This window comes from Protopterus annectens, chromosome 7.part0 (assembly GCF_019279795.1).
Source record: "Protopterus annectens isolate FY-2018-M chromosome 7.part0, PAN1.0, whole genome shotgun sequence".
Classification (NCBI taxonomy): domain Eukaryota; kingdom Metazoa; phylum Chordata; order Ceratodontiformes; family Protopteridae; genus Protopterus; species Protopterus annectens.
The window spans coordinates 244,815,744-244,833,178 of record NC_056739.1 but is presented as its reverse complement, the minus strand read 5'-3'; the positions used below and the strand labels follow the sequence as shown (position 1 = coordinate 244,833,178).

At 32.4% G+C, this 17,435-nt stretch overlaps 1 protein-coding gene across 1 annotated transcript in view; it reads left to right on the top strand.

The window, feature by feature from the left end:
- Positions 1 to 15,175, top strand: part of LOC122805931 (vomeronasal type-2 receptor 26-like) — a 55,956-nt gene extending 40,781 nt beyond the window's left edge. Inside the window, exon 5 of the mRNA XM_044076174.1 lies at positions 14,986 to 15,175. Within this exon, the coding sequence (XP_043932109.1) occupies positions 14,986 to 15,175 (190 nt within the window). The remainder of the gene's footprint in view (positions 1 to 14,985) is intronic.
- The last annotated feature ends 2,260 nt before the right edge of the window (positions 15,176 to 17,435 follow it).

Sequence of the window (17,435 nt, the reverse complement as noted above, 5' to 3'; positions counted from 1 at the left end):
TCCACAAAAAAAAACAAAAAAAAAAACAAAAAAAAAAAACAAATTTCAAAACACTAAATAAAGTGGGGGTCTGTGCCCTCCCCACACCCCCAATGTGGGGGGTCTGTGCTCCCACACACCCCCTACTTAAATATACCAACTCCGAGATCACACCACAGTGGAAGAAATAGCAATGTCCTGAAAACAGCCCAGTGATTTTTTTCCGTGGGAAAAAAAATTGCTGTTCATTGTCATCGGAATTTAAGATTTCACTTTTAAAGGGTCAATAAATCAGCATTGACTAATTTAAGTGTTCACTGATTTAATATAGACCCCATACAACTGATGAAACATCTTCTATTACAGACACAGGTGTAGAAATTAGTCTGTTTTCACTTGCAATGAAAAATACAAATTCTTGGGGACGTGGCCAAGGATGCCAAGCAGATAATAGCACAACCTCACTGCTCTACCTTAAAAGATTTTTTCTGACAGGATTTCAACATTTTATTATAAAAAATTTGAAGAATTTTTTTCTGATAACTACCTTAATGTAGGATTATAATTAAGAATATTATTTTTCTGGAGATAATTCCAGTCAGAAGTTTTACAGCTTGTCACAAATCAGAACTTACATGAATCACTCAAAGGCTTCTCTTCTATGAAGAATGAATTACAAACAAGTATTGCCAATATTCAAGATCTTTCTTTAAAAATGGATAATTTGGAAAAAATTATGGAGAATATGAAAAAAGAAAGTAAGAAACAGATGGATGTCTTGAAAGAAATTATCACAAAGCACTCCAATCAAATAGCTGCAATAAAAAATTCTGTCAATGAGATAGATGGAAGACAAACAGAAAATGAAAAATAATAGACTTCTTATAAAAACAAAACAACCTGTTGTTAGAAAAAGTGGAAGACTTGGAGTGTAGATCACAAAGAAATAACATTAGACTCTACGGAATCCCAGAAAAAAATGGAAGGAAATAACATGATTCAGTTTATAAATGACTTGCTCCTGAAGGCACTAAATCTTCCTAAAGCCCTATCATTTGGGATTGAGAGAGCTCACAGGTCCTTATCAAATATTCCTCTGTCCAGAAATCCACCATCTCCAAGATCCATTATAGTGAAATTCCTGTCATCACAAGACAAAGACTTAATACTGAAAAATGCATGGTCAGGAAATCCAGTTCAAGTTAATGGGAAGAGCATCAGGTTTGATAATGATTATACTTCCACTGTGATAACTAAAAGAAAAGTGTGTGTTCCTCTCATTAAAAACTTTAAAAAAGTTGATATCAAAGCACAGATCCTTTTCCCTGCCAGAATTAAAATCTCTCTTCCTGAAGGATAAAAATCTTTAATAACCTTGAAGAAGCAATGGACTTTGTTAAAAAAGTAACTTATTAGATAAAGTTGAAGATATGGATCACGGTCAGGATTATGTTGCCTGAAAAGACAAGCTGCTAAGGGTACTTTAAACCCCGTGATAAATCAACTAAGGAACTCAGAGACAAGTAGCCTGTACCCCATTTGCATTATTCTTTTTGACAAGCACATTTTCTTCAGTACTTGGAGAACAAATACTACATTAAGGTACAATTTCCTCTTTACAATCTATTTTTTTTATTGTAGTGTTATCTGATTCCCTTACTTCAGGTATCTCTGATAGGCTTTTTTGTTGTTGCTGATTATTAAATGTTAGAATATCAGGATCCTGTTTTAAATCAGATGCAGATATGAGATTAGATGTTTTTGGAGATCTATACTTCCTCTTGAGAGGAATAACTCTCTCTTAACTGCATTACTGTGTTTTATATTGGTTTCACGAAGCAATATAACTACCAGCTTATGCTCTTACATGCTCCTTTGTAATAAAAATCAAAAAGCATATGGTATCCCTTCTAGCTCCATAATTATTGCCACAGTTAGAACTCATGTATGACCACTCTGCAATTAGCTTTTAATGGGAAGACAAATAGAGTTTAGATGCTTGAATCTGTTGTAATGGGACTGAGATATTAGATTTGTGGTCTTAGGAGTGCAATATAAATAATACTTAATTTGTTCCTAAATCAGAGCTTAGAAATGTGATTTAGTTTATCTTAGTGGCAGGGGGAAGATGGTATAGATGAGATACTGGTCTGTTCTGATTTTGTAGCTTTAAAAAAAATGCCTGTTTTCAAAATGCTTTGATAACCTTTTTTTTTTTCCTTCCACTTGTGTTTTCTCCTTGGTGGTCAAGTGTTTGTGCTCTCCATCACATGAGTGGCAAGTCACCAACCATTTCCACTTTCATATTTTGCTGCTAGAACCTTTGAAAAGCTTCACCCTTTGAATTCCATTGTATTGTAATGGATGATCACACTGTTGGATGCAGAAACAGCTTAGTGACATCGTGCTTTGATGTGCTGCATGACCTTTAACCTTCTAGCTCAGTTTGATGAACTAAATCACCCTTAGCAGTGGAAACAATTCATCCAGCAGTGATCTAAAGCAGGAAAACAGTAAGACTCTTCATTTAAAAAAAAAAGATAAAATGTTCATACAGGACTCCTTTCTTTAATAATATCCTACTACTAGATTCTGAATATAATGTCCGAAGTTTCTTTAGAGGCAAGTATTTATAGTAAAAACAAGTCTAGACATAAATAAAAGGAATACTATAAATGTGATTAGAATGTGAAGAGTCAGCGCTTGGTTTTAATTGCTATATATTCTCTCTGCAATGGATTTCTCTTGTAAACTGCCTTATCATGCATAAGTTTCCATTTCTTGGAAAAGTTCAGACATTTATTTTCAAATATTCAAGAGCTAGAGAATGCATAGTTCCACCACACACATGTATCGTAATGTGATGAATACTGTTTGTGGCAACACATAAAGGAGATCTGTATAAATAATTATAGAATTGAATATTTTTGTATGCTGTATAAATGGAAAGGTTACTTTTGAGTTCCTAAAAAGCTTATACATTTCTTAGATCTGTTTGTTTATTTAGCCTTTTGCAAACTAGAGGAGCTGGCTAATATGGGCTTATGTACAACTATGTAAACGGCATAAGGTAATATAGTAAAACAATGTTTAACTCATGTGACAAAATATACAACTAATAAGGCCTTTACATATTAAATTGTTCTCACTATTTCCTTGCTGATTTCAGTAATATGCAGCTCCTCTCTAGCATCAAATCTCGTGTTGTTTAATGGAATAGTATAAAATATAGTGCTATTTATCATCACATTGTATTTAGATTAATTGACCTTTCATATGATAGTGTACCTATAACTATATATTAATCTTCAACAAGTAATAAGTGATGATACCTGCACACTTCCTATGAATGTTTCCTTCTGTCAGTCATACATATGCAAAATATGTTTCTCATAAGCAGCTGATGTGTGTAGTTGTAAACTGTTTCATCATGTTTTGTCTTACGTGCCTACACATTTTAAAAGAGAAAAAAAGGAAGAAAGAGAGAAAAAGGGGGAGAAGAGAAAAGAGAAAAAGGTAAAGGAAAAAATGGAAGGAGAAAAGGAAGGGTCAGAAAAAAAGGAAAAAGGGAAAGTGAGAAGAGGAGATGGAAACTCATCTAAAAAACATACGACATGTAAAAGTGGACAATAGTTAAATCAACATAGTTCTTGGATCTTAGAATATACACAATTATGATAGTTCTCAGCAGACATTTAAAAATGTTTATGTCCATATAACACAATCATTCCTGCAATGGTTTAGTTGCTGACTAAAATACCTGACTAATAGATGACTCCTAATGGTTTGGAAACAAAATTTGTGACTGATACAATTATACATTATATATACAGGTACTACATACATCTGACTCAGCGAAGGGTAACCATCATTTGGGGACTTAAAAAGTTCTTTTTATTCTTGTAAGCCCCAGTGTCATGACCAAACGTGTGTATTTCATATAGATATATTCTTCTGGTTTGAGCATAAAGCTTAGAGATCTTAACCTCAAACTCAGAGAGTTTGAAAATTAAGTCAAATTTACTTATTCACAATTCCCCTTTTAGGTCCTTATTTATGAGGATTCACCCATCATGTTAATTCTGCATACCTATCCTAACTAATGCCTTCTATCTTTGGAATTTCCCATATGTAGTAAACTAGACCATATATGATTATTACTTACATAATATAAACTTGTTCATATTTCTCTAATTATTTTTACTTCAGTTGATTCCTTGATTGCCTACAGAGATAATAATGAATCACTATATTACCAGCATAAATTTTGCAGAACAGGTATCACATCTTTATTGTTGGTTCCGCTTAACGAGAGGGCTTTTACCTCTAGACTAATGAGGAGAGTTTTGGTGTTCTTGGAAATTCTGGAAAAGGTATATGTGAACTATAGTGAAAATGATACAATACAAGAGATGCATTTTTCATATAATGAAAGTTATTTATCCGTTTATGAAATATCGATTATTGATCTAGTTTATAATGCCATTGTAATCACATGTGCCAGGGAAATGTTGTGTTTTTTTTCTTCATGATAAATTATCACTTTTTCTTAATGAGTGGGCTACTGTGAAACAGTTTTCTTTTTATGTTATTCATTATAAACATGTTGACACCAAGACTTTATCTGTAAATTAGACAGGAATACAGAACACATTTGTTCCAAATACTGTCATCAAGGTTAAACTTCAGGTTCTTGAGCCTTTGACATAGGCAAGAGATTCTATTTTCTGCCTGACCTCTATAATAACACAATCTCAGACTTTTCACAACCATATTAACAGAGTTGAACTCAACAAAAACATTAAAACTTCCTTTCTCTGTTTAACATAGGGACATTAATGCCATAATGTATTTTTGAATTGCATGTTATGAGATAATTTTATTAAATGGATATTAATAACTATGCCATTCATTTATACATTCCTTCTGCCTTACTAGTTATTGAGGTATAGACTGTTGTATGTAATATAGTTAGATATGTGATTTTAGTGTTATTAACACTTTTTCATCAGTATTTTCTTCTTAGTGTTTTTCAGATAACCTATATTTTTATTGATGTAAAGTTAAAGTTATCAGTATTTATATTCACATTTAAGTGCTTGTGAATATATAGACATTCAACTAAGTTAGATGTAAACTGGCAAAACCCATAGCTTAAGAAATCTTGGAGGCTACCTTCTATATTTTAATCTGTCATTTAATTTTTTAAAGGCAGCAGTGATGACAATGGTTTAATTATCAACTTCATGTTAGTAGAGGGTGGTTCCTGTGAATTTTTATCACACCAGTAACTATGTTTTACATGGTTAGGCTGATTATTTGCTTCAAACTTAGATTAGTTATGTTTCAAACAAGTTATTTTTCCATAACTTAACCCAAAACCTACAAAACAAACCTAATAATGTTCACTTAAAAATGCATATCAATAAATGTAAATGGTCTTAATGACTCTATTAAGAGAAGAAGTCTAATCAAATATTTAAAATCAAACAAAGTCGATTTTGATTTATTACAAGAAACTCACTTAATTCAAAGAGATTTAGATAAAATATCTTTTAATGGCTATTCAATACTGGTGGAGTCACATTATCAGTCCAAGTGGAGGGGCACTATAATGTTATGGAACAAATAATTATCTATCCCTAAAATAATTGATTCATATTCAGATAAAAATGGTATGTTAAGCCTAGTCATTTTAGAGCTCAACAAAATATATATCACCCTGGCAAACATGTACTGGATACCTGGTATTCATGTCAGATCAGCCAGCAAATACCTCAAATTAATTACAACTTTATCAAAAGGTGAAATTATGTATGCTGTAGATTTCAATTACATTCTTTTATCAAAAGAGACTTCTAAAGTAGGGAGTTTTTCAATGTCTGCTTCAGCCAAAAAGTTGAACAATTTTATCTCTTCCACAAATTTGAGAGATATATATAAAATTAAAGATTCAAAATCCCTGAAATATACTCATTACTCATACAGGTTTGGTACCCAAATGACTATTGAGAAAGTTTTTGCATCTGATAGCCTGTTCTCAACAAAAGTACATGAGATCTCAATAACCTCTTGTCCCTAACCTGACCACAACACTTTTGGCTTTAAAGTGACTTTTAAACCCAATGATTTAACCTTTTGGCACATAATTCCAGCCTACATCATTCAGATAGCTAGTTTCAAAGAATGGTTACTAAAGGAATTTACTTCTTTTCTTGACCTAAGTGATAATAACATTATATCTAAAGTTATTTTATGGGACACCCTTAAATCATATATATTTGGAAAAATTAAAAAATTGTATTTAAATAAAAGAAAAGACTGGAATAAAGACCTATTAAGCTTGCAAGAGAAAACCGACACACTAAAAGCTCACTTTGATACTAAAGACATAAACACAAACCTAGAGTTGAAACAACTAAACCTATAATATGCTGAAATCTTGAATGATAAGGCTGCAATAAATTTAGAGAGACTTAGATTACATTACAATCATATTTGATACATCTCAAAAACATGCAAAGACTTGCAGATAAATCTAAAACCCTCCTAAATCCCAAGCACATCAAAGAGATCCTTGACACCACAGGAAATAATTAAAAATATGAAACTGACCTAAAAGACATTTTAGAGATTTTTTTAGGAGACATCATGAAGAGATGAACAAAATAAGTGTAAATATAACTAGTAAGAATTTGAGAGACAATTTAAAAAAAAATAAAAAATTAACAAAAGAACTTTTTTTGTTATGTCTTTTGGCTTTTCCCATTAAGGGGTCGCCACAGCGGAACTCCGGCCTGCTAATGATTGGCAGTAGATTTTTACGTGCCGAGTTGCCAGCTCTGACACACAACCTTCAATGAAGGTACACCCATTCACACATGTCTCCACACAGAAGACAATCTAGCTGAGAATCGAATAGGACAACGTCTTACTGTGAGGTGACAACGCTACCGCAGCACCACCACCATTGTTAAAAAATTAACAAAAGAACAAAATGCTAAATTATTTAAATCAATTTCATGAAAAGAACTTAATGAACACATCCAAAGCCTCAAAAATAATAAAGTTCCAGGTTTAGATGGATTAATTCCAGAGATATACAAAATACTTTCAGACAATACTTTAAAGATACTAGTAGAAGCATTTGAAGAATTCGGAAACAAAGAATGTAAATTCCCATCATGGAAAAATACAGTGATCTCTCTCCCATCTTAAAACATGACAAAGACCCTAAATTAGTCTCTTCATATTGTCCCATCTCCCTTTTGAATGTTGACAACAAAATCTATACCTCAATCCTTGCCAAGAGACTAAACCAATTGATGCCAATTTTAATAGGGGATGACCAAACATGTTTTATTTTAAATAGGAAAGTGCAAGATAATGTTTTTAGGCTCCTTTCTTTAATAGCTCTTGCAAATAAAAAAGGAAACTTTCAATCATCAGTCTAGATTCTATAAAGCTTTTGAGTCTATATGATGGCCATACTTATTTGAAGTACTAAAGAAGTATAATTTCTCCATTGACTTTATTGAATTAATAAGTAGATTATACAAGGATTCCATTTCATATATCAAAATTGGTGCATTTCTCTCAGGTCCATTAAAGATATTAAAAGGTACAAAACAAGGTTGTCTGTTATCACCTTTATTATTTGCTCTATCAGTAGAACCATTTGCAAAGTACATAAGATCTAATCCTAGTATAAATGGGTTTTCTATTCATATAAATCATATTTCCAAAATTCAACTCTTTGCTGATGATATTTTATTAACCATTGGCAATCTTGGCTACTCTATTTACTATATTAAATTGTCGCTGCAAGTTATTGAAGAAATCTCAGGCTTGAAATGTAATCATAACAAAACTGAAACACTGTTAATAAATAAAAGCCTAAGTTTGGTTTTGAAAACTCACAATAAATTTAATTGGGCAAATGATAAACTTAAATACTTAGGTGTAACCATAAAATGTAATTGAAACACATCCATTAAAATAAACTACAGAAACTTACTTGATACCATCAACAAATATTTGGGAAATTGGAATAAAATGATTTTCACCATAGAAGAATGGTTATATTTGATAAATATGATAATCCTGTCAAAATATTATTTTTTCTGCAAACCTTAGTAGCCTCACCTTCAAAAAAAACTAACTAAACAAATAAATTCATTGTTGGTAAAATTTTTATGGCATCTTCAAAAACTGATAATAGGTTCATGTGGCATTACAAAGGTTGGGATGAAAGAGGAATAGCCTTACCAAATATTGAATTTTATGCAGAATCAGATATTCTTAATGTAATGTGACAATGGTTGAACACTAATTATGTCTCTAATTGGAAAAGCATACATGAGATAATCCTTTTTTTCCAATAATTCCACGGTTATGGATTATGATTTCCTTTCAGACAATAACAAAATATTTTTAGTCATTAAAGACTTCATGTAAAATATAAACAAAATATTAATTTTACTCCTATCATCAATTACATTTTAAATAACTTCAAAAAAATAATGTGTAACAGCTGCAGCTCAAAAATTTATTATTTATAGTATTTCCTATTGCTTGTACAAAAGGATGTCTGGACTCTTTCAATATGTATAAAATAAAAGAAATGAAAGAAAATGGGCTGGAATTTTGGCACATTTTAAATAATATTCATAATTCAAATTTTCTTATAGCTAGATACAACACAAATCACAACAACTGGTTAAATATACAAATGTCTACAGAATATATTTCTAATGAATTAAAATGATTCTGGAATTCAAATATAAGTATATTACCTTAAACACTAACCCTTTTCCTGTGAGTTAAATACATTGAATAATAATAGCATGTCTTTAATCCAACAAAAGCATCCAATGGAGTAACCAATTCATGAAGTAATCACAGTCTCAAACAACTCATAATATAAGTAAAATCCAAATGAATGTTTATTTCAAATAGGTGAGCGCTTTCATGATAAACCAAATCACTTCATCAGACCTTATCTAAAACATGGCAGCCATTTCCACTTTTAAATACACTCCAGCCAATGAAAATAAAAAATCAATTAAGTAACCAATTTATGTTCTATAAAAATGTATCCACACTTCTAAAAAACTGTCTCAAACCACAATATAATAGTGAAATATACACAACAATATATAAAACAGCAGTACATAAAACATCAGTTTATACACTATCTGGAGTACATATAAAAAAACTGCTATCAAAAAACATACTTTTTTAAATATATAAATAGCAATGTGACTAAAACTATATGTAGCATTGAATAGGTATATATTTTTCACTCATTGTTTCAAAACTCTTACTTAAACAGTTTCCTATTCTTTAAAACTGGATTCAGGGGTACTCTGTCATTCAACCCCTTCCCCTTATTTGCCCTTAACCTTATAATCCATCTGGTCTCAGATGCCTCAGTGTGATTACAAATATCCCCACCCCTATTATTGGGGTCGATTTCTCAACTACTAAAAATGTGGAGTCATGATCATCCCCTTCAAGATACACATGTTTAGCTAGTGTATTAGTTTTAGATTTGACCTAAGTACTCCCTCTTTTATCTTATTTTCTCTGCATCATGGAAACCCATCACATCCAGTTGGGGGGCCTCAGCTTGGTCTTTGTATGACAAAATGCACAGGAAATTAAGAGTTACAGCCAAGTATATTAGGTGGGATTACTGGCAGCCAGGCATTTTACTTAGCATCATACGGGATAAACCTAATTCCCCTGGTTAATGACCCCACAAATGAAAGCCACCTGAAAAGGAAATTTTCCTGAGTTTTTAACAATGGGATGTGTTCTTGGCCTACCTACAGGTTCTCTCATCTGTGCTTCCTATGTGTTAAGGGTCACTCTGCTGTTAGATGTTGGATGAAACCAGGGCAATTCACGTTCAATCCAAACTCATCTTTAGGTCTCAGAGTACAGACATCCTGAGCAAAGGTAGGTATCTTTTTCATGTCCAAAGCGATAATCTTTAATGAGGCCTTCATATTCCCAAGTCACAGTTGATAAGCTTGCGGCCTTATTCCTAGTCAATGTTTTCTAAGAATATTAATAACCTCTTGTCCAGCAAATACAAAGCACAAAAGGACTTTAATTTAAATGAGAATGAGAAAAGAGATTAGAATGATCAGCAGCCCCTTTTCATACATTACTTGGCCCACTTTCAAGATATTTCCCATAGGCTTGGTCCCAAAGAAGAAAGAAGGGGAATTTTGGCACATCCATCACCTTTCACACTCAGCAGGATTTTCAGTCAATGATTTTATTGATAAAAAACAAGGATACATTATGCCTCCTTTGATCAGGCTGCCATGGTTGTGAAAGTAGGACATTCAGTTTACTTTGCACCTCCTTCCCATTAGGGATACTGACTGGCACTTATTAGGATTTAATTTTAATGGAATTTTCTTCTTTTTCACTCTCATGCCTGTGGGATTTTCCCTGGCTTGTGCAATCTTAGAATCCTTTAGTACCACATTATGCTGGTCTTGGAAGCAAATGGACCTGAGGCAAACTGCCATTCACTACCTAGATGATTTTCTCTTAACATGCGTAGGAAGGGCAGGGGCCCAGGAGGGCATGGCCATTTTCATACAACTTTGTAGTGAACTGGTGATACCCTTAGACAAGGATAAGCAAGAAGACCCCCTCCCAGGCAATTACCTTTATTGTCCTCCACACTGAAGTCCAGGTCCTGACTTCAGGCTTCCCACAGACAAACTGAATCACCTTAAATCATAGGATCATAGGAGGTTACTAGGCCAGCAACCCTGAGGTAATTTCAAGCCGAGCCATTTCATCCCAATGTAATGCCATAGATAAGAACCACAAAGTAATGAATGATAATATAGACCACTCAACTTGTAGACAAACCAAAAAATAAAAAAGTTTATTAGCACACTCTGGGGCCCCAACTGCAATAGCCTTCAAGAAGTAAAATAATTAGCAAAAGTTACAATAAATACACCCACTAATTACTACAATTAAACAATAAAAAATTAAATAATTTGCCAATCAAAATATCAAATTAAATTAAAACATTTCAATTACACTCATTATTCTGACAACTGGGGAAAACGTATCAAATTTCAATATAAACATTGATTCTTTAAACAATTTATTCTTGAGTGCCATATCAGAAATGTATTTAGAATACACTTTTTTAAGAATATTAGCCTGTAGACCTGAAGGGTCCGAATTATGACATGCTTCAAAATGCTGTGCAACAGGGCTTTCTATTTTATTATGTTTAATATACGTAATGTGTTCCTGTAGTCTCACTTTAAAATTTCTCTTACTTTCTCCCCTATAAAAAAAAAGACCATATGAACATTTTAAGGAGGGACATAACAATTCAAACATAGCAAATTGCAATAGTGCTGCTTCAACCTCAGTGGTAGTTAATATTTCATAGGTTCATAGGTTCCTAGGTAGCTACTAGGCTATCGGCCCAAGGGCCTACATAAGCCTAGCCAACAAGATTCCCTGGTTTACGCCACCCAAGAAAGTTATTTTCCTGTGCCACTGTCGAGCAGAGATACAGAAGTGATCCCTGGGGTGTAGTTCCTATTTTCCATCCACTCATTCAGGTTACAGTCCTTCTGATACTCAATTTTCAGCTTTAAATTGTGGTCTTAAATTTATACCAACTGTTCTTCCCAGAATACATACTTCGTACAGACCAAAATGTGAGGGGAACAGGATCTCTGCAAAATAATTTGATGTTTTGCTTAATATTATTTTTAACATTTAAATTTTAACCTTTTTTGGAAAGAAGTATTTTGTTCTGTCTGCAGAATTGAGATCTGCATTCTTGAAAAACAGTGAGTAATCAAACTCAGGCTGACTCTAAAGATATGTAGAACACAGGCACAGAGATAGTACTCCATTGAAACACAGTGCATCAAATGAGTTACATGCAGACTGTGATTCTAACTTCTAAGAGGTATAATACATCCATCTTTTATTAGAACAGAAAGAATATATATTCTGCAGCTATAGCCTTTCCACTTTACACACTGATTTCTTTTGTCATTACAAGTATTACACTTATCTGCTGAGTAATGAGAAAAGGGACACAATAACACAAAGGCAAATATTGTTTCATTGTCAACAGCAACACTAGGTACAGCTAGGAGTTTTTCCTGCATTGTCCTGAGGTACTTGCATACCACTCATTTGCAACAACTGGAGAAAATTGTAAGGGTTACATGACTGAAGTGGTGATACAACCTGTGATACAGAAACTACTACTTTAGGTTGTAACCCAACAAAGAAAAAAACATCTCTGATTGGTGTGATACATTATATTATTTCAATATATTTTTTACTAATCTGTATCATGCATTTATCCTGACCATTCGGTTGCAGATATTTTGGAGTCAGTGCAAGATGTTGAAGTTATCCTGTAGTGGAATAGCTTTTAAACCCTTCTCACAAAAACTGCAGGCTATTATCTGACATAATTTGTTTTTCTGAATATTTCTACAAAAATAAAATACCATAGCATTATGCTGAAGCAAGTCATTTTTTTGCATTAATAAAGTCAATGTAGGTATTGCAAAAACGTTTAATCATCCTGATTTTGGCTTATTTGTCTAGGTGTAGCAAAGCATACTCAATATACTCAAAAGTGTACATTCTTTACTACCCAAAGAGCACAGAATGTTTACAGTGTAGCACTATGCAAACAAGGCTTATATGAGAGAAACACACCACTAAAAATAGCCATTTTGTAAGTCGTAAGAGTTAAAAATAATAATGGTATAGGGTAATATTTTAAGGGTTGAATATACATTTTTAAAATGATAGGTGAACTGTTGGTGGCAGCAACATTAGGTTTGAGTACAAAACAAATATAGCTCTCTCTCTCTTGATTCAGTGCATACCAAAATGTTTATCTAGTACGTTTATCTGGTTAACAACAAAAAAAAAAGTATGGTCAAACTTAAAACAAACAAATATAATATGTCAACTTCTGTGATGTTTTCTCCTAAACAACGTGAAATTATGTTGTCCCCTTTGCCATTAAAAGCCATTGAGGTTTATCCTTAATCTCAGACAATGGAAGCATCGTCTACCCTGATTTAAAAAAATACTTTCCCTCATTCACTGAGAAGAGATTGAGGTATCTCATTGTACCATCATACTCACAGACGAGGGACTTTTTTGTCTTTTGTTTTATTTTTAATTTATGTCTTATGTATTCTTAATCCCTACACTCACATGCCCAGTGTGCATCCTTATTGTATCTTTAGGAGGTGGTAACAGTTATTGAAATATATTTACATACAATCTGCTGTAAGTATTAAAAATAGTTTGCAGACTCAAGGCATTCCTTGTATGGTATCAGAGACAATTTATTTTCTTATTTTTAATAAGGTGAGTGAGCTGATCCTGCAACCCTTTTCTGAAATGACCCAGAAATAAATGAAACAAATGTAATTCAAATACTGTAGAGTTCTAGATCATATAATTACTAGTTAAAAAAGGACAAGTAATGGTTTACATTATGTGAGAAAAATTTTATTTTGATAAACACCCTATACCAGTAGTTTTAAAGGTGCATTATATAAAAAAAAAAATAAACATTTTTATTTCACTGTGAACACAGGGGGAGCATTTCATTTGTACACTGCAATGTTCCCTCTGTGAACATAGAGGGAATATTGCAGTGTTCAAACAAATCTTCTGTAAAACTATCAAAAGAAAGAACAAAAGAATGCTGTGTCTAAAAATGCAAATGTCTATTAATTAGTTGAATATGTACGATACTACAGGTACAGTAGCTTAAACATATTGGATTGCAAGTGCTCAATTAAATTAAAGGCAGAAATTTTAACTTTTATTAATAAAGCATGTGCAAAAATAAGTTTTATTGAAATATTCTATTTGTTTCCCAAAAAAAGTTGGAATCGAGTTTCTATCATCAGTCACTAAATTATGTAACAGGCTGCCTTTCCTTAAATACAAACAATCCAATGAAAAGCACATGAGGCTGAAAACCAAGAATATAGCCAAACTTATTTATTTAAACACTGGTAAGCATAAACTGAAAGTATTTGATAGACGAATAAAAATAATTGAAATGATAACTATATGTAGCTATATATATATATATATATATATATACACATATATATATATATATATATATATATATATATATATATATACATTCTATAATTGTATATGTTTTTTATGTAATATTAATATAAATTTATATGATAGATGTGTTTTTATTTGCTGTTTTTAGACTTTGTTCTGGGCTGCTTTTATTCATTCTAATAATTAAATAAATTAAACAGTTTTAATTGGTTGATAGCTAATTACCTTGTTTAAGTATGTATGAAAGGGGTTTACTGTGATGTTTAAATTTTTCTGAAGAAGTAAGGCGATTGTCACCAGGCGAAAGCGCTTACCATTGTTTAAATAAATATGTTCAGCTGTACTTCTTGATTTCCAGCCTTGTGTGTTTTTCATTGGATTGTTTGACTTATTTGTATTTTTACTTTGGTTTCCTTAAATATAGTTTCTGCTCACAGTACAAGTTGCATGGTCACAGACTGCATTCAGGTAATCTTTACTAAATAACAGTTACATGGGTGTTTACTTTTCATTTTTCTAAACATGGCCACACTTCCCTCAACACTCATCACAATAGTTAAAACAGTTTGCCTTAGTCTGAACGCAGTGCGCCACTGCAGTCAAAGGTAATACAGAATTGGTGTTTATGTGATACTAACTGCAACTTCAGACTGCCAGCAGTAGGGACCTCAAGAGATGGTTACATTCCAAGTCCTGTCACAAACTGTGACCCCTGTTGAAATTAAGGGTAAATGTAACACAAAGGAGCAATACACCCTGAGATGACAGTGTTGGCATAGGCACGACCTGCTGGCATAATGCATAACAGCAAATGAATGAAGTACTAACAAAGTAATACATGCTATTCTTATAACTTGCATCTGTTGTTCACAGATATGAAGACAATATCCCTAATACTGCTGTCAAAGAATTTTACAGCATTAGTTGTGCAAAGCATGGAGCAAATATTAGGAGTTTAACTCTTGTTCCACTTGTCTTTTGGACAGTATTTCAGCCAGAACTTGACATAGCAAAGATGCACATCTGCAAGTTCATTAAGGTGCATGCATGTTACACCAGATAAACGTGACATACTCACAGGGTCTGCAGATCACAATAATGCATTAAGTTTCTACTGCTCCTCCCATGTTTTACAAAGTAAGCATTGGGTTCCCCCCTTGCTTTTGTAAATTACTTATTGGTGCATCTCTTAACTATAACTAATTTAATTGCACACCACCTTTTCATTTCAAATATTTTATCCTGTCCCTTTCAAGCTCTCATGCTATATATATATATATATATATATATATATATATATTTATATATATATATATATATATATATATATATATATATATATATATATATATATATATATATCCTCAGTCTGTGTTTACTCATTCTCTGACTCTTTAAAATATAATATATGCTTGTGTATATATTCCATTGATGTGGACATATTTTTACTCTCTCATATTATTTCCTTAGCACTAGTTTTATAATATTAATGTATCTGACTTCTAAGGCAGACAACATACATCTTTTTTGATCTTCTTTAAACTTTGTCTAATTTTATTACTATGCTGACTGAGGACTCCAGGGCTGAAAAAAGTGCTCTTGATAGTACCACGCCAGCTCTGCAATGACAACTTGTTACTAAGTATGCTTATTTCTTTTCTTTTATGTTTCAGTTTTACCTCACCGTTCCTATTCTTGTTTATGTTCATGCCCCATTAGCCTTCTTCCCCTACTTTTACCATTTGACTAATCATATTTGTCTTCTGACTGCAATGATGTTTTCATACTTGGTTGTTTAGGTTTCTCTGAACATTAGCTATACTCATGCGGATAAACTGCAATAAAAACAGTGCTATATAGAAATACTGGGTGAGCAAATGGTGTAATTAAGGAAAAAAATTGAGCCATGCCGCAGAAGTGGAATTGTCTAGTCATAGTAAGGCCTAGCTGAGTCTAATTATGGTGGTTGACAAAAACGCAATTACTAGAAAATAGAAATCAAAGTCTAAACCAATTGTACTAGAAGTAATGAATATAGTAACAGAGATAAAACAACCAGAATTTGGATTTTTAGAAAAGGGCAGGAACAAATTACATAGAAAAAAATGGGAGTTGTGAGAACAATACACATAGATGAGGAATTAGGTTTAAAAGAAGGTAGGATTTGAATGAGCTATGTAATGTGTCACCAACAATGACTGGATAGATTATAATGTTTGCAACTAAAATTATGTCACTATGGTTTGTGATATATATTGTTTGCAAGTAAAATTATGTCAATATGGTTTGTTTTCATTTATATAAATGCATGATTACCTATGTCATATGTGATAATTTAATAAAGATGTTTCTTGTTTAAAAATTGGCTCTATACAGTGTAATTTCAAATGTATGAATTAAAGTGTGTTTCATCTTCAGATACCTTATCACTTGTCCTTTAATTGTAAATATTTCAGGGTACAGTAATGGAGTAGAGAGACTATGTAAAAATGTTGCAAATTTAAGATGCATCAGGAATACAGTTGTAAAAAGTGATGTCAAAGCTCAAGTACTCCTTTTAAATGATATGACCCTGGTTGAATTTACCAGTGTTTATCTCATTTCTTTTCCCTATATGTTTCTGTACTTAAGTATATAAAAATGGTAAAGTTAACTCCTGGTAGTTTTTGTAAAAGGTATTCAGTTTGCAGACTATTACAAGACTAATCCATTAAAATAAATAAATAAAAGTTCCTTCTTGCCTCATGAAGAGCAACACAAGATGGACCAGGTGAGAATTTAAGGCTGTTGGCAAGGGTGATGTCTGTCTGATGTGCATTAAATTTTGTTCCAGATCTGTTTAAAAAAAATGTTCCAGAGCTATGAGATACATTGGGACATAACTCTATCACACCAATGTGTTTTATCTATCTGGTGATGAAGTTTTAGTTCGTTTAACCAAGTATTTGAGGTACCATTAGTTTCGTAGTTTATATTTGCTATTTCATTGACACATTGCTATGGACTGCAATTTACTAGTGAATAAACAAAGAAAGCATTGTGTTTTTTTCTACTAGATGTCTTTCTTCACACCATGCTTCAGCAAATTATGTTAGAACTTTAACTAGACATGCCCAGTTCATGTTATGATCACATTATTTTGCATTCCAAGATGCAAATCAAGTCACCTAATTTTTAATGCAACCCATGTTGAAGTATAGTTAGTATTAAAGTGTTTTCGTAACTCATTTTGTTCTAGAAATTTTAGCAAGTCATTTACACAGTCATAAAACTAGATTTTTGCAAGATAATTTCATGCAGTTGTATTAAGATAATCCTTTTGT